The sequence below is a fragment of the Aquila chrysaetos genome, chromosome 1 (genome assembly GCF_900496995.4).
Source record: "Aquila chrysaetos chrysaetos chromosome 1, bAquChr1.4, whole genome shotgun sequence".
In the NCBI taxonomy this organism is placed as follows: domain Eukaryota; kingdom Metazoa; phylum Chordata; class Aves; order Accipitriformes; family Accipitridae; genus Aquila; species Aquila chrysaetos.
The window spans coordinates 11,854,179-11,875,469 of NC_044004.1; the positions used below are offsets into that span (position 1 = coordinate 11,854,179).

The 21,291-nt window shown below is 37.4% G+C and overlaps 1 protein-coding gene across 1 annotated transcript in view; it reads right to left on the minus strand.

Annotated features, from left to right (window-relative positions):
* Positions 1–5,683: 5,683 nt before the first annotated feature.
* The window catches only part of SH3TC1 (SH3 domain and tetratricopeptide repeats 1), a 33,864-nt gene continuing 18,256 nt past the window's right edge, over positions 5,684–21,291 (minus strand). Inside the window, exons 9-18 of the mRNA XM_030027168.2 lie at positions 20,931–21,126; positions 19,913–20,040; positions 17,610–17,651; positions 14,340–16,028; positions 13,467–13,647; positions 10,877–11,027; positions 8,625–8,747; positions 8,189–8,339; positions 7,095–7,291; positions 5,684–6,862 (exon numbers count right to left, since the gene is read on the minus strand). Coding sequence (XP_029883028.1) covers positions 6,632–6,862; positions 7,095–7,291; positions 8,189–8,339; positions 8,625–8,747; positions 10,877–11,027; positions 13,467–13,647; positions 14,340–16,028; positions 17,610–17,651; positions 19,913–20,040; positions 20,931–21,126 — 3,089 coding nt within the window. The 3' untranslated portion in view covers positions 5,684–6,631. The remainder of the gene's footprint in view (positions 6,863–7,094; positions 7,292–8,188; positions 8,340–8,624; positions 8,748–10,876; positions 11,028–13,466; positions 13,648–14,339; positions 16,029–17,609; positions 17,652–19,912; positions 20,041–20,930; positions 21,127–21,291) is intronic.

The window sequence follows — 21,291 nt, forward strand, 5'->3', positions numbered from 1 at the left end:
GATTTTTTTCCAACATTAACTGGTATGTGGCAGACACCCAGGATCCAGCAAGGGTGATGAAAAGCCTGGCAGACCTAAACTGAAATAAAAATGGTGTCTAAAAAGGGAAAGCAATAGAGCAAACATAATTGGCAAAGGTGCAATAAGGACAACTTTTCTCTGATTTAATAAGAAAGTGTCATCATCTGTTCAATGACCCAGAAAACCACAGATGCAAATTTATACACATTGATAACTGGTAGGATATAGATAGGAAAGGAAATAAGTAATCTAACAAAGTGATTCTACCCAAAAATTCCACTTATCTGTGAAAGAAGATAAAATATGTCAGAAAAAAAGACATTAATTAAAATTTGTTAGTAAAGGACAGATTTTTAGGCTAAGATACTTGCTGACACACACCTCAATTTTTTTGAAACTTCTTGTGGTTACAAGTCTTTCAAGATTTTAAGAAACCTATGGTTATCAATAAGTAAAATAAAATGGGAAACTTGAAGAATGACTGCTATCTTGGATAATAAAGAAAGAATATTATAGTCATATAATTATTACTTCATGGTGAACAACGTATTTACTCAGCTGTATGTTTGCATGTAAGACTATTGTTATCTCTGGTATGCAGGAAGAACAGAAAAAAGAATTTTAATACACTGTATAATTGACAGACCTACAGCAGAGCATAAAAGAAAAACACTTTTCAGATTACTTAGCAATTTACAAGTGTTTTCTCTTGAGTTCAATTCATCAGTACAAGAATGCATGAATTTTAACTAAGTCTTTATACCACATAAGTCTTGACCAATATGAGACAAAGCTTCATGATTTAAAGAAAATTGCAGTGCATATCACTTCAATCTACCAAAGAAATAAGTACAGAATTATGCCAAGAATTAAAAATCAAGAAGTAATAGTTTCTAGGGAATAGTTTCATAGATAGAATGGATGTATTTATTTTACTATCCTGTTTCTTTATACTTTAGATGTTTCTGCATAGTTAACACTAACATCAAGTTTGAAAACATGAGACAAAACATCCTGACCACATTTTACAACAATGCTCAGTAGTTCAACTTTCAGTCATTTCTTAGGTGCTTCCTTTTATGTCCTAATACCCATATGCCGTTGCTTTCTGGTATTACAAAAAGTGCCCAGTTACACTGGTACTGTGTTAATTCCCCTTCTCGAGGGAGAGAAAGAAACACCTAACTATGGCATATATTAGAAAAGGCAGGCACGCATAAATGTATCTGCACTTTAAGCAAAATATGAGCAGGTAGATAATGGTCTGTAATTCTTGATAAAGTCTTTCCCCAGTTTGGGAATGGATTGGCTCCTGAAAAATTTCTCTCCCCCATTTTATAACATGACTGATGAACACAAGTATCTAACACCAGCCAGTGGTGGTAGATATATTTCAGGAAACACTCAGAAAGAATCTGTGTTATTTTTAGAAAAGCAAAAATGCTCCATTTATCATACTTATTCCAACTTCCAAAAATTTCAATATTTTCTGTGCAATGGTGAAATTCCCTTCTGTTGACTTGGCAAAGAAATGGTACTTTGAGCAGATTTTGTACATCTGCTACATCAGGAAAAAACACCTGCTGAAATTTTTCAAGAGTTTCCCAGCACATAACTCTCTAGAGTAATTCAGCATCTAAATGGCATATAAGTTTTATGATATTGTAAGTCAGAGTAATCTTGTTTAGTTTGCCTTTTCATGCAAAGATACAATCCATTTAGTATGTCAGTGTACTGCAAAGGCAACTTAACCTGCCACTCAGTGATTAAAGTGCCAGGTAGAGATAAATATTCTGGGAAATCAAACATTATTTTTCTTCCCTTCATTATGTGAAATGGCAAAATGAAGGCAGAAAAGCTTTATAAGCAAAATAGTTAGAGGAACATCTCCTTAGCACTTCAGCAGACAATAAAACCAGGCAGGCAGTTTATATTAAGTGGGAAAACAGCTACTAACTCTGCTAATCTCTTTGGTACATTTTCAGAAAAAGTGCTTTGTTACATAGGTTAAATATTTTGAATGTCACTGCCTAGAATACCATACATCCAGACTCATACAAAGCAATTCATATGGCATTTCTCTTAGCAAAACAAGTAGCTGTCAAAAGTTGACCATTTTAAACTAACACCACCAGTTTTCAGCATGTGCCTGCCTCTAACCTCATTTACTAGATTTCTTCTCTACCACACTATTCTGTATTTGTACTCCAGTTTTCCTATTGCCAAATAAAGCTGTGTACTACCTTAGAGCAGCTGCCTTTCTCTAGGTTGTCTGCGGACAAGTCAGTTATCAGAACTTCAAGTATTTCGAAGTAGCTTAGAATTATTACCTTCAACTCTTTTTACTCTCCGCAAGTGCTCCATTGCTTTCTTGGAGCATACTTCCTTTGCAACAGAGCACACAGATGCTTGTCTGGGGAAGATCTATGTTTCGCTTATCCTGGTAAAGGGGCTTGAAGACCTAGCTAGGCTCTGGGTCGTCATTTTTGACAGCATCACTTTTTAAGTTTTTGGGGTTTTTTTAGTAGGTTTTGGGTTTGTTGTTTTTTTTTTTTAAGAGGCATTAGATTTTATTTGGAAAGGAAGGGTAATGGAGGAACAACGTGCTACTTTTTCAGGTTTCTGAATTCCTCTCAACCTTCTGGGCTGGAGGCCACTGATGCAAAGCTAGAGACTGCCACCACGTGGCTAGAGGCTCTCTCGGCTGGCAAACTCTAGCTTGGTCCTGCAGAAAATGAAGTGTTAAGATTGAATGGATTAGACCTTGAAAAAACCAACATGAAGCAGGCTTAACTTCTCTGAAGAGGCCAAAGTTGCAAAAATGGGGACTCTGTATTTTCCTCTTCAGAAACCTGGGCTTCTACAGGCTGAGGAAAGCATGGGGGTTGAGGTCACTCCTTTTCAGTAATTAAGTATTCTGTACAATGATAGCATCACTACCATTCCCATTTCTGTAATCTCGTTTTAAAAATGAAGGGGTGACACTTGGCAACGTATGTCATTCCTGGATAAGAAGCCACCACAAGTATCTGGCTCTATATCTGACAATGTTCTAGATATGTAGCTGCTCACAGGCACCAGCTTGTGCCTTCCTGGAAGCAGGACCTTGTTATTTCAAATCAAGCAGAAATACCTACAGTGTGACAGTGCCTGCTGAGCTGTTAAAAGCTCTGCAGGGCTTTTTTTGGATCATTAAGAGTATCAGACTTTTGCTACTGACTAGCTATATAACTAGTTCTGGGTAGAAGCCCTCTGAATCTATATCTGCTTCCTATGCCTTTTTTTTCATTTATCATTCAAACATCCCATCCCTCGCTGTCTTTTCTAACAGACTCTGCAGAGCTATGCTTTTTGTACCCTACCTAGGAGGCACCTAGACTCTCTGCTATTGTGCCTTTTTGCTTCATTAAACTAGAAGAATGTTCTACCAGTTATCTAACTAAAATTGATCATTTACATAACAGCTATGGGAAAACAGAGTTTTATAATATCTCAAGTAATCAGACTTCCATTTATAAAGACTTCCACCAGGAAGCACACCAGGTAAGATTCATCTCACACACCTATACAATTCTACATTGTAGACAGTTAACCATTCTCTGATGCAAAAGAAAGTAGGGCCATCTAACAGCTGTCTCCTAAAGGGAAGATGAATCCTACCACTCCTGATCAAAAGGAACAGAACTTAGGAGTAAAATCCTTTAGCCCAAATTCAGTTCCTCCCAGAATTCGTAAATTCCAGCTTTGCTGTCCAAGTGCACTGCATTTGTTATCGCAGAAGCATAAAGTGATGTTGTGCTTCCTGGAGAAAGAGATATATTTAAAGGTCTAACAGGTTTTGAAGCAGTTTTTAAAAACCTAAAATGCCAGATATATATCTAATAGGAATGCAGTTCTTTGAAATCCTATGCCTATAACTCACTTTAACCACACTGAGTAGGAAAACACAGAATTCCTGTCTCATCAGAGCAAGGAGAGAATTCAGGTACTGCCTTTTCAAAAGCCAGATTTTTGTATGTTGTTCAACTGGCTTGAAAGGAATGGCCAAGAAATTCAGTGTGCTATACACTGCCCAAGTACAATTTAACATTAAAGGGTGAATTAATAATAAAGGACTGAATTACTATGAAAGCAAAAATTCTGTGGAATCAAGGCAACAAGATGAAGTAGCAATGGAAGAAAGAAGATAGGTCTTATCAGCAGAATTGAATTCCAGATTAGGAAGTGCAGCTTCCCTTCCCAGAATACAAAGAGACTGCCTGTGATTGCTGTAATCAGAGCCAGAGAGAGGTTATAAATTTATCTAGCCTGAAAGCCAAATGAAATGGAAAATAGACTGACAAGCACTGAAAAGCAAGTTAATGAACAAAGAGCAACATCCACAATTTTCCCAGCTCTGCAGAGATCATACAGGACTTCTGTTGAGTTTTCAGGTCAAGACAAGGAAGAGGATATGGGCTAACTAATTTCCCATGCTTAGTGGGACAATATGACCAGTCAGAATCTGAGTCTTCAAGGTAAGTTCCTAAGACACCCGAACAATAAAACTTTCAACTTTAATGCTTAGTTCCAGTCTGATTGTGAGTGTCCAAAAAAAAAAAAAAAAAAAAAAAACCAAAAAAACAAACCACCGAAAACTTGTGTGCAGAATTGCTTTGAGCAGTACACACATTTCTACAATCAAGACGTTAGAGGTCTGATTCACTAACCGACATGAAGCTTTTTTAGTTTTTAAAAGCAAAGTGCTGAGATATGTTTAATAACACTGCATATTTACAAGCAAGGCACTATCACATTCATTATTTTTAGCCATCTAATCCTCATCATGAAACTGAAAACACAGGAGCATGTAAGTTCTCCTTACAGTGTCAAAAGAGACAACACAAAAAAAATGCTTACTGTGCAAGAAGCCTTCTGGAAATAGCAAATACAAAGCATTTAAGCTCAAAGGCATAGCACTGAAGGCCCACTTCACTTTCTGGACCTTTGAGCCAAGTGCAGGACTGCAGAGAGTTACCTTGTCTATGTAAGTAGTCAAATCTTCTCTTCAAGGTAATTGACAGGTCACAGTTATCATGATAGTGGCAACTATCTGTTATATAGTCTAGTGCTTACAGCACTCACCAAGGAAGAATATGCACTTCCCACCTCCCTGAAGAGTATCCTAAGTGTTAGTCTATCTCAATTATATATAAGTATCCTCTCTCCCTGTAGGGAAGAAGTCAAAAAACTAATGAAGAATTCATAAGGTCAAAAAGACGACAAAAGTCAGACACCTGAATGTATGTATGGAAAGCGTTCGGTGTGTGCTGTGAATGACAGATTTTAGGAAAAGAAAGATTCTTAGGCAAAGTACCAAAGCAATGAGATTACATAGCTACACAGACCAGAAAAAAAAGTTTGTTTTTTGCACCTTTCCCCGGGTTTGACAGTATAAGCAAATAAAATATAATATGTAGCCAACAAACCCCTAGCTGGTTTCTGAGACTATGTGTTCATCTTCCAAAGACACCTCCATACTTCCATTCTTTGTAATGTCTCTTAAAAATGAACTAGCAGTTTTTGTATGAAGTTCTTCGAGAATGAAAAGGTATCATTTCAAAAATCTATCTGAATATTTAATTGCAAGGTTATCAGACTTTTAAGACATTGACATTCCTTCTCAGAATATACACCATGATCTAATAAGTCATTTCTACCATAGCTTTGGTATGAAAATGTTTTGAGGCACAAAGATTTAGAACTATCAAAATTAACAATCTAGGATTTTTACAACTACAGTGAAGTAGTACAGCTTTCTGAACATAAGGTATATATGTAAGACTGTAGGAAATCCTGTAATAAGTCATTGCAGACAATACTGACACTTCTGAAAAAGGTCAGTTAAAAAAACCCAACAGATAATTTGTCTTTGAAAAGAGGGAAAGAGGGCCTTTACACGACCACTGAAATCCACAAAACTACAAGTTACATATTACTAGAGACTTCAGTTCTGGAAACCAGTTAGTTATTACAACATGTACATAAGTATCTTCAGGAATTAGAAGATAAATCTTAACTAGTGCCTGTAAGTACTGCAGTAAATGAATTTGATAGGAAATGAGGGGTGATGTCTGGGCAACTGGATCAAACTAATTCTCAAATACCCCACCTAACATGCTTGTGCAAATGTATTTACTTGGTGTCATAAAAATAGTAGAGCTAGGTCATACAAGAGCTAGGTCATGCAAAGAAAGCCACAGTTTGTATGGAGTGTTTTTTTCTCTGTAACACTTTAATATTTTTCATTGCATTTATACATTGATCATTTTCTGGTATCCAGATAGACAGAAACAGCTAGCAAAGAAAAATTTAGTTAAAAAAAGACTGTTGGGTTTTGGTTTTAGTGTACAGGCTGATCCTTAAACCAAAAGTAAAAGACTGTATACCTTGGAGACAATGAAATGTAGTTCACTGTCATATAAACTGGTAATTTAGTCCGGGATGCTGAGCTCTGGCTTACAGCACGTGCATAATGAGGCATTGAATGCATTCTGCATCCTCCTACAAAGCCAGTGCAATATTTCTCTAGGTACTTCTGTAGTTGTTAGACTGCATTTTCCAAAGATGCTTATGAACTCTTGTAATGCTGATCAGGAGCTAGGTTTATTCTCCTAACGTTCAGCTCTGTTGCAAAGGTTCTTGCCTTTTGATAGAAGAAGAGAGACATTTCCCGATCCACAAGGAAGTTATGGTAGATTATTGCAAGTCTTGTGTAAATCTTCAGTTGAGCTTTTTTGTTGCCCAGGTCCATGGCAGCAGCAAGTGCCAAATGATAATAGCCTGCTGCATCAAAGGGATCCTGAAATAAGAGACAAAGATAACACCCTCTATAGCACAAGCCATGTAAGAGGACATCCAAGCTCAGTTTATTAGGTATCAAACAAGAATAATATAGATTCTGAACTTCAGTAGGTTTTCTCACTTTATTATTTGCATTCTAAATGCATAAAAACCAGAATGTGGTAAAAACTGACATTATCAAACATTATTCAATGTAACGATTTTCTGCAGCAGTTTTTAGTATTTCTTACCTTAAGGTCATAGAATATAATGTCTCCTAAGATCGAATACACCTTGACGTAATACAGTGTTTCCTCCTCAAACTCCAAAGGAGAGGAACAGAGGGACAAGGCCTTTAAATAAAAGTGTTCAGCTAGTTCACAGTGACCCAAATGATGATGGATGGCAGCCAGCCGATGGTAAGCTATTCGTTCATTTAGCTGATTTCCTGAGATAATGTATGAGTCAGGATAAAACCAAAGAGACAAAGTAGTCAAATTGTGTCAAATCAGAATACATCTATGCTATTTTTTTTTTATTTCTATATGGTATTTGCTGAGTTTTTATTGCATAAAACTAATTTTGCTTAAGAGATACATAAGCCAAAACCTGCCCTTTAAGAAAAATACCACAGAATTCCTGAATTTCCCACTGTAGGATTTAACAGTATCTGGGATTTTCTTAAGAAATAGCTACATTCATATCTCATGTATAGATATATACACCCTGTGCATACTTACAAAGAATACAAATAGGTTATTATGAAAGTAATGAAAGAAAGCAAGGTAATGGGATTAGAGACTCTGTTGCCCCTTCCACTACATACTTTACATCAAAAATTATGGCAAAAAGATGATTTTCAGGCTGATCAAAACGACCTGTCTGTTCTTGTATGGAGGGGTGAGAGGGTTCTTAATCAGCTGAACAGCTCTCAAACTTGAAGAATAGTAATTTTTGAAACTAGCCCTATTGGTTTTGGTTACTTTATCCTAGGCTGGTTCACCAGCAAGGCTATGAGAAAATCTGAAAGTATATGACACTAAAAAGCCTCTTGGGACAATATTATTCATCAGTATTACATCTTAGCTGTGAGAAGCACACTCAGTTTGGACTTGAAATCCCAGGTTTAATTCTGTGCTCTACCAAAGGTTTTCCATAAGAACTTGAAGTTGGAAGAGGCAGCAATAAAGTTATTCATTCTTGAACAGAGGCAAAAATAGCAATTATGGTATTGTTAAGAAATCCTGGCAAGAAATCTGACTGAATTCAAAGCAAGAAAACTTTAGAGTTCTGCTGTATTTTAGAGATATCAGTAATATTCAGCTATAATTGAAATTGGTCTTACCTAAATTTACACTGAGCACGAGAGATGCTCTTGCATATTCCAGACTTTCCTCATAAGTCTTCAGATTCACCAGCAATTCCACCAGTTTATTGCATAATCTGAGTTCAGTGTTTTTGTTGCCAGTCTGCACAGCAAGTGGAAGAGCCCTGTCCTGAAACACATAACAGTTTAGATACAGCTGAATCCCCAAGATGTGCACTAACAGGCTTCCATTATGTCATGTCAACCAACTTCTGGTTTCATTTTGCTCTTTGATTATATCCTACACTCAGAAGAGAATTTAAAATAGGTGATATCTATTAACACTATGACAAAGTACTCAGCTGCAATAGGTTATAAACTGCTGAGAGGATCAGCTTTTGGTTCAGCATTTGTAGAACACCTGCTATGATGGGCAGGTACATAACTATTAATGCAGTAGAAAAACTGCACAAACCCTGTAGAAAGTCACTGCTTTCTCCTTTTCCCAAGTACCATTGAAAAATATGTCTCCAGCAGCTTCAAACAATTCCATTCCTAAATTTGGATCTCCTGTGTAAAGAGCAGCATCTTGAGCAACCTGAAAACAAGGAATGGTGAAAGAAAGAAAATAAATCTTGGTTACTTCTTGGTAAAAAGATAAATAAATACTAACAATTGAAAAAAAGATCTTGTTAAGGCCTCTCTTCTCATTATAAGATAGGAAAGTCTATATTCGGTGAGACCATGCTCTGTCTTTTTTGTACCCTGTTTTTGAGCAGACCAGTGGCAGCTGCTGAAGAAGGAATATAAGAACCTGGGCACATATAGTGTCATGGTCTCCCTTTTCTGGCAATAGTATCCTGCTACCTTTGTCAGCACATAGCACTCTAAAAACAGTGTATTTGATAGCTGCCACATATTACATTTGAAGTGGATCGAACTTATCATAGAAATAAATTCTAATTGCAAGTTAGATATTGCTAACGTTGCAGATTTAAAAGCCTGTGAAGTGAATTCTGTAAACAAATGCAGCTCCACTATCCTGTTCTTCTGAAATAATAAATATATGCCATGTTAGCAAAAAGGATTTCAGGAAAGGCAGCATGCATCCTCCCCAAAGCAAGAATACTAGGATACTCAGTTATTGATAGGATGAGTAGTAATGAGAAAGGGAACTTTTACATGAAGCAAGATTAAGAATCTTGCTTTGGCTTTGCGATCTTCAGTTTTCAAATTGCATTCAATTAATACAAGTCTAGCTCTCTACTTAAGCACAAAGGCAGTGATCCTTTTACACCTATTTTGTCTTCAGGCACCTAAGAACTCTATTGCATCACATTGTGGAAGTTGTGTTTTACATGCAAATTAAGATGTGATGACTTGCACAAATTACTGGCACAGTGGTCAACATTTAAGTGGGCAGATTCCTATTTTAAGACTTTCCTCATGGACAGGCACTGACTACCTGCTTTAAATACCAGGTGCCATACATGCACAGTATGAAATACACATGCATGTCCCTGGCCCACTCCTCCTCTTGGAGGAAATAAAGCAGATGGAGAAAATCATCCCACATGCTGATTTGGCCTTTGTACCACCAGGTGACTGACTTGGGGGCTATCAGCTAAAGTCATTTAGTAAAATAAAAAGAAATGACAGGCCTATAGCACAGTCCCTTCTTAGAAACATATTTATTCAGTTTTCCTGGTAAATATTCAATAATGTAACTTATTTCAGAGAAAAATTAATTAAAGTGGCCCTATGTATTGTGTCTCAGTACATTTTAAACATGAACTTGTTCCCTGGGTTTTCCGGCTTTGTAGGTTTTTTTCAAAAACATCTTAACAGGCATCTGATTATTTTATTTAGAGATCATCTTTTGGTACCAAGACTCAAATCTTACTGTATCAGGTTCTGTATACATCCTCCAGTACAAGGCAGCACTCTCCCTCACAACAGAAGAAAAGTATTTTTAAATCCTTTACAAAAGTGAGAACCTAATTCCCCAAATACTTCAGTGAATGGCTAGAAGCCATATAGACAACTGAGAGTCAGATCTGGGCTGCAGTGCAGCTCTGAGAAAAGACTCTGGATCATCCAGTTTCAGCAGCCACAAGGGCTAGATCCCCATTTCAGGTCATCTTTCAGTCTGTGTTAGCGCAGCAGCAGAGGCTGCAGCAGGTCCCAGTTGGTTGGGGGGTGTCTGAGGTTGCAAGCCACATGCCTCTGGTCTTAGTGTTGGAAAGGTAGCAGCAGCTCCAGCTGGCTCCGTGCCATGCTATGCACAGCCGCAGAAGGAAAGCTTTAGATGCTTTGGAAATGCTTCCTGAAAAAGCTACTCTCTGTTTTCCTGGGGATCTGGCCCACAAGCCAGCATGCTGATTATTATCTGTTATCCACCAGCATGTAGCATGCATACATGGTTTGATTGCTGTGGTGCTGTATAGCTGGTAGACAGTGATGAAGGAATACACAGAATTTACAACAGAGCAAGCACTAAAAAAGGTCACTGCCCAAAATCTTTCAAGAGTCAAGCAACAGATTAAAACAGAGGACCAATGGAAAATGCTGAGACTTTCAGCTGTTAAGCATTACATAAATGGTGTTACTATATGTTCAGAACACCAGTTAGCAAAATCTCTGGGATCATCATATTGAATTACTTACTCTCACCATGCCACCTGCACCATGTTTGACAACACGTGCATGCCTGTGTTGACAACGTACCTGAATATAAAGATCCACAAGCTCATTCTGCCTCAGAACATAATATATCTTTCCTGCCCGTAGCCAAGCATATGCCTCTTTCTCTTTTTTCTGGAGATCTATAAATATTCCAAGGCTTCTTTTGGTATACTCCAGAGCTGACCTGTAAGCCCTGAAACAGGGAAAACTGCTAATCACTGAGGGGTTCTTCAGAATTGCAAATGGTTTTCTTCATAGTGAGAAAAGCTGTATGTTAATATAGAAGACAATCTGCTTCCCCCATTCAATGCACAATTATAATTTCTCAGCCATGTTATACTAGTAACTAGCAAACTCAGTCTTTTTCCTCTTCCTTTGTTTTTTTGTTCAGTCTATGTTTCCTGTTAGATTGTTATCACATTATGTTATTTCAGTATAGTTTAGTTTAGATGTGTCCTTCCCCTACTTCAGGCTAGGGACAGGTGAAAAAAAAAAAAAAAAAAAAAAAATCTTTCTTCATCTTTAGCTCTTCTATCATTTATGGCTTTTTCCGAGAAACCTCAGAAAGAAATTGCATCTGTAAATATTTTTTTCTAAATCACCTAGCACAATTCAGACTAATCAGCAATTGTAGAAAAACTTGGTGGGGGAAGAGAACAGGACACGACATGACCAGTTCCAGAAGCACCTATATTATCAGATTATTGAGCAGTGCAATTTTCTTTAAGTTTAAGGGCACAGTGCTCTCGGAAGAGTAGTCATACTCTTCATTGGAAAGACCTGGCAGATTGATTGATCTTACGGTGCTTTATACTGGACATAGAAACCCCAGACTTATTAAATCCTTCTGTCTTGTGTTGGACTCCTATCACCTTGACGTGATGCATTTTCCTCCAAGCACAAGACACAAACATACTGAAATATAACATGAACTGCGCAGTTACAGTGAATCCTTACACAGTACATCTTTAGAACAGCCTGCTTAGACCTCCAAAGAGATCCAAAACAAATCTAAAAGTAATACGTTCCCTCATATTTCACACTATCAAGATTTCAGTTCTGTCTCAACAAGGTATCTCATCTGAGGGAAAAAATTAGTTTTACTACTTTCTGATTCTTAGAGAAATTGAAGAGAACTGTCACTCCTTTTATACTCATGAGAGAAAGTAAAGCTCCACTGAACAAGCCTGACATTTCAGTCTTCTCTCCTTTGCTAACAAGCTGCTAACATGAGGAAAGGCAAGGCAGTTGAAGTAGTCCAACTCCGCCCAATTACTGAATGCTACTTTCATCCCTCCTTCAGAGTTTTTGCTTTTACAGCAGACAGAAACATATACCAATCCATAACCCAGCACAGCAGCTGGAACAGGTCAGGCTGTGTCTGCTGGCATGGCCACAGTAATTTACAATGGAGGCGGTAACACCAAGTACATCACTGGTTTTGTTACTTCATCATAGACACATATCCTTGTTACTCAGGGCTGTTAACTCAGAGAATACTGACACTATGGTCTAATACCATATTAAGTACGTGCTATTATCCAGTAGTCTGCTAAGGTTACACAGCCAACGTCTGGGAGCCAGGCTCCTAGGATACATAAATTTCATGTACTACACACACACAAAGCACCAGCTTCTCCAGCTAGTGAAATCCTTCTACAAGTTACAGGTAGTTTGAAATCTTAACCAACTGCTTTGTTTTCAGCCTCTCCAAAGGATGTTCACCAACTATATCATTAAACAGCAGTGAACAAAGCAAAATAAATTAGTTGACATACTAGGAAAGTTAGATGCTTGGGCTGCAGCCCCTTAAAGCTAAAATAAGCATCTACTCTCCTTCTTTAACTGAGAATATTTTTTCCAACCTTACTGAGGCATGCTTGAAAAATACCTGAATCTAAAGTGACTCCCTGAAGTGAGATACAGTAAGAAAAAAATCAAAGCTGCCTTAACAAACACTTTAAAAATTGTCTAGAGAAACCTCTAAGTTTCCCCAGCACCTGTTAGTTACTATAGACTTGTGCAGTCCATTTTTTCAATAAAGCAAAGCAAAGCAAAAAAAATTGGTATTCTGAAAATAAAAGCGGCATAGAAATTGCTGGAGACTGACACTATGCCGTTTTGCACATAGGCTTTGTACTTATGTAAGTTTTGAAAAAAGCATTTCCTCAAAGAGAAACACTTAAACAGAGGCAATTTGATGTCTGACCTGTTTGGAATATGTCACTTTGTTTCTAATGGAAAACATGTCTTGTAAAAAAAAAACAAAAAACAAAACCAACTATCACCACAAACAAGACACCTGCCAGCAATAATCCTAGAGCTATAGCAGTCATCAACAGTCACATAACATAATACTTTTTAAGCATATTAACATAGATTTTAAAAACAATTTGGCTCTTGAAGTGGTGCTAATCCCTGCTGTACATCTTGTCTCCCTTGAGAGATGATAGTTACTTAAAAAAACCAAGAGAAGTCACCACTAGCACTGGACCCTTCAATTCTGATAAAGTGTATTGGCAAAGCAGAGAGAAAAAAATCTGTCATCTTCAGCTGTTGCAAAAATTGAGTTCTTTAGCATGACAGAAGAGTTACAATCAGAATAAAAGCAGACTCATTCAGCATGTCTTACCTTTCTGTTCCTAAAGACAAATAGAGCTGACTAATGGTTTCCAAGATTTGTCCCTCCAGAACTTTGTTGGACATCTTTCTAGCTAAAGATAGTTGATATTCATTGTAGATGACACACTGAGCCTCATTGGGAACAACTGTACTGTAGAACTGACACAGCAGTTTAATTGCTTGTAGTTGACCTAGGAGAATAGATTGGAAATACTAACATGAATCTCTATTTTAAAATGAAAGTTAGATTAGTTTTAAAATAATTCATTCTTAGTGTTTCACAAAACACAGCACAGTCAATGAATAACAATATAAAAGTCATAACAAGAAGATTCCACTGCTGGTTTCTTCACCCCCAAAGTTAACAAAGGCTAGAGGTTACTTCAGACTTGATCTCCAAAATAAAATAATAGAACAGTCACCTTACCTGTATAAGCTGCCTTAATCATTGTAGAAAGAATAAATAAATAAAGCATGGGTCTTCTAAATGCAACAATTTTATGCAAAAGTAATCCAGTTTACCAATTGTTTTCATACCTTTAAACTCAAGTCTGGTGCTGTTTGTACTACCAATGATATCATAACTATTGTAAATATTCTTGAACATAGAAATCCCTAGACTTTTTACCAATTAAGTTATTCAGTTTTTTTAACATTTAATTTTCTCTATCATTTCTGACAAATCTAAGTACCACCAGAAGAGCAAGCCAACCTGTATTTATTTCTCCACCATTATGGGACAGAGCAAAGATTTCAATCACTTTGATAGCCGTCTCATAACTGGACATAAAATGCTGTTTAAGGAACAACTATAACATACCTATATAACAAACATTCCCAAACAGGGTGCATTTCATAACTTTGAGAAAAAAAATATACTTACTTTCCAGATGATTTGTCTCCATTGCAACTAAAAAAGCCCATTCATAATAAAACCTTCCTTTTTCTCTTTGAGTTCCATCAACATAGTAACACCCCAACTGAAGGAGGACTTGGATAAAGTCTTGGCCACAGTCCGTACTTGGAAGTTTGGAGAATAGTTTAACTGCCCTGATATAATAATGTTCTGCCAGCTTGCTGGCTGCTACATGCAGGCAGAGTGCCCCAAAATTAGCCAGGGCTACAGCTTGGTTATGGGTCATATCAGTCTCTTCCGAAAGACGCAGTGCTTTGTAGTAGCTCTGAGCAGCTTCTTTTGTATTGTTTGTTCTTTTCAAAGCAATAGCAAGCATATTATAAGCGATGCCTAGTTGTTGAGGATTGCTCCATGAAGAGTCTACAACAGCATTTAAAATGGCTAAAGCCACATCATATTGCCTGTAAAGAATGTATAACCAAGCAAGTGAAACCAAATAGTTAATAGTTTCCTCTGGCTTAGCAGAAACATCAGAGTCCAGTGCTTTCATCATGTAAACAATGGCTTTTCCATACCGTTTGTGGTGGCTGTACAGTTTTGCTAAGCTAAGATAGATGGTGCTGCATAGTCCTTGCTGCTCATTAGTAAACACAGAGGAAAGTGCTTGTATGAGGTAAGGTGCAGCTTGGGATGGGAGTATGTGCCTGAGTTTTCTCATGCCATAGAGCTTGGGAGCATTTTTGATTACTAAATCAATCCTTTTCAAGGAATCTCTTAAAGTACTGGAGCTCTGGGAAGAGGCGACCTTTATGCAACTTAACACAATGTGTGGCAAGCACTTCTCATTGTAGGACTCTGCTAGTTTGAAGTAACAGTTGTTTGATAAGTTGTTTTGTAAACCCAAGTCATTAAGCAATAGTTGAAACCTTTCCAAGAATGGTAGTGCCTCTTCATGCTGTTTCCGTGCACTGTAATGTTTTGCCAGTAGAAAGCATGCCCTTGCCTCTGCATGTTTGTTCTGGCTCAAAATTGTCCTCTTCAGAGCATACTTTAGAATATCTGACTCCAGGTCAGCACTGCAAATATAATTTGGAATTCCCATGAGAAGAGATGTAGCCTTATCAAAAACATGAGCACATTTTTCTTTGTTCTTCTGTGTCAAGTAGATGACTGCTAGATTTGTATAAAGAGCAACTACAAAGTACAAATCACTAAACCCTCCATCTACTGCTCCCAAGGCTTCCTCAAAATACACCCGAGCTTGGGAAAACTTCAGCTTTTTAACACTGAGCCTGCCTAAGAGAAAGCATAGCCTTGCTAGCGCCCAGGACATACCCGCTTTCTTTGCTGCTTCCCTTGCTAATCTAAAAAAGCTAACCAGTTGTTCTTCTTCTGAAAACCCATAAAACATGCTATTGATAAATGGATAAGAGAAATCATACAGGTTTTTGAAGTTTCTGTCATATTCTTTCCTATTTAAGTAGACTATCAATGACTCAAAGATGTCAGATGCTTGAACATCATCTTGACATATGTGGAAGCAAGGTCCTTCAGGTGGAGGAAAGATTTCTGTATTTGGAAAGCTAGCAGAATCCTTTCCTTCAGTAGTTGGCTCTTCTGCCTGGTTGGCCTCCAAATTCTTGAAGTTCTTCAGGAATTTTTCTATCTTGCCATTCTTGCTAGTGGATCCTGTGCTATAATGTGAACATGGAATTTCTGAAAAAATAAATTACAGATCACAACTTCATGTGTGCACGCACAAAATGATCTTTGATAGACCAACAAAAACATTTATCAGTAGAAGATGCTGTTAGGAAAACATAATGTAAACGTACTGCATTTTCTTAACAGTATGTCTAGGAGACCAGCCAAGGGTGAGGAAAGAAAGAGATCAAGAAGGATCAGGGAGGAATAAGCTTGGGAGACTGGAGGAGTGGGGGTAAACAGGACTTGCCACATGTAAGCAGGTTGCTGATCAGTACACTTGTCTAGCCAGGCCCTGTGCCTGATCCAACATTAATCCAACTGAAGTCCAACATTAATTCAAACTGGTTTGTGGCCAAGTGTATTCTCAAAAAGTACACACTGAGCACATATTCTCTGTTCTCTCTGTGCACATGAGTGAGAGAGATCTGCCAATGAATTACAATTCAGACTAGTTGGTAAGCAAAGGAAGACCAGAATCTGGAAAGACACAAGGTCTGGATAAAGGACCCAAGGTCAGGGCATGGATGGACTTAAGGCCTAAGGGAACTGTGAATTTGAGCATGCGAGTTAAGTAAGGGTGTGTCTATGTCCTGATAGAAAACTAAGGCAGGTTAGCCAGGGAGGGTGCATAAGACTGAGCTATTTGAGTTGTTGAAGTCTCACGTGGGTGCTGTGAGGGTGCCTGCAAAGGTCCTGTTCTCCTGTCCACATTACCTCCGTGTGGCCAGCCATGCCTCTGTAGTGTGTAATAAGATTTCTCCTTTCAATCAAATACCAACCCTGATTCTCTGCTGGCACAGATTAACTTTCTCAAAATTACCAAGTTTGTGGTGATTGATGTGGTCATTGATCTAAGTTCTAGTACTGACATTGCTGAATATCTTAAAAATATGAGACAGACATGCCATCATTTCTTTAGTCCTCCCACCGTTATCCAGCCAAGGTAATAGGGCAAGGACTAGGGATGTAGTTTGCAGTCATAGTCAGTGTAAAGCTTACAGCTGTGTATCAACAGGAACTTATTGAAGTTGCAGATTTAGAGCTCAGTTTCCTTAAAATCTCATTTCTGAAACTGTTCAGCAGAATCATAAAAACTGATATTTAGAAAAATGTAGTACAAGTAATGATAGTGACAGCTTAGCAACTAAATGCCAAAGGGAAATAATTCTGCATCCTCATCAAAATATCCCCTTTGGGAAGTATATTTATGGGATGAAGTTTTTTAACAGATGGAAAATCTGCTAGAATTCAAAGTCAGCACTTGCCAGGTGCCCATAAACAGTATTTTGCCGTTAAACTACATGAAGGGGTTGGAGGGTGGTGCATGTGTGTGTGTGTCACAGCAGTAAAAATAAGTCATACAGTTTGCAATTGGATAGCAAAGTCCAAGAAAGACATCTGATAACAGTGAAAACCCACAATGTCTTACAGAAAAACCTAGTGAGAAGGGGTTACAGCAAAACCTAGGAAAGCAAACAGTGAGAGAAGAAAGTTAGAAGACATTAGAAAGAGAAAAAGCTGGCAAAGACACCAAAAATATCAGAAGTCACATTAACTTTATGTAAAAATTGTACACATATGAAGCATTACCACATTCATGAGCTTTCTGAAATTCTGGTTCTTCTAATTGGTCTGTAAGAAAAAAAAGAAAAAAAGCCATGTTAGTTATGGTATCTTAGTTCTCTTTCAGTTTTAAATCTCCTAAAATAAGGCTATTTTTTAGTTTGGAATTCTTTGTCAGAAGAATTGGATGTGTCCTGGATATTTAAAAGAGAAGAAATTCCTGACCCAAAGCTAACAGATACTAGGGACTTACCCTCCTGCTGATACAATTCACTGCTTTCTACATGGTTATGATCATGCACCTACCACTGCTTGGGAGGGTGGGGAGACATCTGCATATTGCATTTAGAATTAAAGCCAACCTGTTCTGCATGAGGGATGCATCACTGCTGCATTAAAATACAAGTAGGCAGTGTAGATACAATCATTCCCAATAACCCACCCCTAAAATGAGGTAACAAAAAGCCCTTAATATTGCCGAAAGACATTTTAGTGTCACTCCCAGGGCAGGATGGGGGCGAGGAATAATTATTTAGGGTAGTTTGTGCAGATAAGAGTGTCAGACTTTTGTGGCCATTCCAATAGCATGCAGATGAAAAATCCCTGTATTTATCTTTTCTTTTAAAAGGTGTATCTAAGTTCTGTAGACATTACTACTATAGATCTAGTTTTAAATGTTTAACATAGCACATCTGTAGAATATTTAATAACTACTATTTTGTGTAAAAGATATTTCTCAAGGTATTTCAGTTGGCATGTTGCATTTCAGGATTATATTCACTGTCTTTCATACACTAGATGCAATATTAAGTGGTACTGAATGTATGAAGGATATATCTAAAAGCAGGGGCTCACAGAACTAGGTCTATTTTAAGCTGATGGAAAGCTATTTTACTAGCCTTTAAGAATGACCTCTCACTGACTGTTTACTTCTGGATCTCCTTTCTTTAAATGCTTTCCTGACTTTGGTGGACAGATGCCACAGATGTTTACAACAGTTGTAAATTAATGGTCTGAATATCTAATTGGAGAGGTGCTCATAAGTAAATACTTCTCATTAGATTGATGTAGATTGAAGGAATCAAAACCCCATTTACTCAGGTCACACAACAAAATATCAAGTGAATATTGAAAACGCTCGCTCTGAGTAAGTCAAGTTATGTAGATCAATTGTGCAGTTTAAGAGAAAAAAGTGGTAAAGATGGTACTATTAGCTGGGGAAGATGCAAAAAGAAGTTAGCACTTGTAAAGATTAGGGAGGAGATGAGATGTGGTGAAAAATGTGCAACAGGCAAAAATAGCAGTATGTCCATTAAGCACATGAAATTAATTTAGTACCTAATAGAGGTCTGAGCTTTTGTTCCCAGGCTTTTCATTTGAGCAAGGAAGGCAAGATGTGAAGTAATTTTGCACATTGACATGAGTTGCATTTTGCAGCTCGGGTCTGGCATGCCTTAGTTATTGTTCACACATATGCTGATTTGCAGAATTAAACCAATGCACCTGAGTCAAACCTACACACCAGCTCCTTCCAAATTGGAGCCTACAGGCCTGTCTCTTGGGATGGCACTAATGGAGATAAAACTTTGTTAGATATTTGACAAACATACAGATCACCACAGAACAGCCTGTGGTGGGATAAGAAATCACTGCTCCTGTTCAGTTCAGCAAGACAAATATATTAACACTACCTTACACTAAGTCTGTAAAGGTGAAACCCCAGTTATCCCAATTAGTTTATGCAAAGCATGAGCACTTAGAGGAATAACAGCTGTACTGGAGATGATGTAGCTAAAAGTATTTTTATCCTTGGTATGAGTAGGTTTTGCTATTTTTCTATACCTTTGAAAGTTAAATCAAGCATGAAGGAGGTGTATGTTTGCATTAGCTGTCACTAATTATTATGCCACCTTTCCTAAGAAGAATGAAAAGCCAGCAGTATTTGGGTGAACATGCTGCCTTTTATAATGCAGCACTCTGACATTTGAAAGCTTGAAGATCTGTTCAGCTCAGTAACTGAATTTTTAAAGCCCTGCTCTTTAATTCACTCAAAAAAAACCAAAAAACAAAACAAAACAAAAAAAACAACAAAAAAGGACAAAAGAAGATTTGTAAATGCTCTGCTGGGAAAAGTCTTGCATCAGCAGGAAAGTAGCAAAGATGATATAAAGGATTTTTACATGCCATATCTATGATCAAACTGAATACCAAGATATTTCACAGTAGGGGTAAAGGCTGGAATCTCATTGAAATAATAAAAAAAAAAATCAGTTATAACAGGGATATAGGAACTGCACACGTATCATGCAGTAAAAAGGAGTAAAACTCACCTATTCTGTACACAGAGCAAACATCTGTGATGGAGGTTTGTTTCAATAAATGTATCACTTCTTGCAAATTTTTTTCTTTTGAAAAAAAAGATAGCTCTTCTGCTTCAAGAAAATCCAGGTCTTGTGGTCTAACAAAGAAAGGATCAACTTTAAAAGTGTCTGAAAGCAGGTTTGGCTGGAGAAGCTCACTGCATCAGCCAAATTTGAGCTTGTTAGGGAAACTAATACAATCTTTACATGATAGGTCCTCCTGTGTTCAAAATTAGTAACAGTCATATTTATAAAAATATATACAAACTGATGATAGCTATGCTTGCAGCTAACAGTTTCTGCCATATCAAAGTAAGTTTTATGCCTGTGTCATGGTATAGCATTTAATGAGAGAATTTATTAAAAGCACAAATCTTTAAGGACATTATGGTATTGATCCTCTAATACAAGCTTAAAAGGTACACATCAAATGGACCTGCAAACAATGTTTAAGAACTCCTTGTTTCAGCATGTAGACAGTCTAGACATACTAGTAAGAGCAGCCTATTAACATGGTGCCAATGCATGCTGAAATGCACACTTTTTACAGGTTTCTGTCTGCATTACGAGCAATTATTTGTAATAGGAGCCCCATTTAAAGCAAGTTAAGGCCTGTAATTGAGGGTACTAGCAAAAACAGAACTTAGATGCTTTAACATAAATCTTGAGACCAGCAAAAATGGAATCTTCTGCAAGACTAAAGCTTCTTGGATTTTGTGATCCAAAGAACAGAGACTGAATCAGATATAACAACTACAGCAACCCCTTTTCCCAGTAAGAAACTCAGGTACAGGCTGATAATATTTTCCAACATTTAAGCAGACTTCATATTCCAATTTCTTTGCATTTGTTTTGACTGATACACACTATGACAATTCTCAAAAAAAACCCCAAAACCTACCACAAAAAATCCTGAGTTTAACATTCAGTATTTAAAAGCTCAAGAGACTAAGTCTCTTTTTGTTTGAGTTGCATACATATCACTTACTCATTTCTAGGTAAGTCCAGTTTAACATGACTTGTCTTTACAAAACCTATTTGGCCGGTAAACTCATGTTTTCCAAGAAACCATTCCATGCATTCAATGAAGTAACCAAGGATCTCGATTTTGTCCCCTTCCTGGAAACTAATCTCTTCCGACACAACACTTTCATAATTCGTCACAGCTAGACAGGATCCCATTGCTGTGTAATAAGGAGATAAACAATATTTTCAGATAAGTAATTTAACCATACAAATACAATTAGTAGAACAGCAACTCAGCAGAAGAGCATATTTAGCAAAAGACATTCCTGGAACTCACGAGTTGCACATCTGATGTGGCAAGATTTAAAGCATCCAAACCTAAT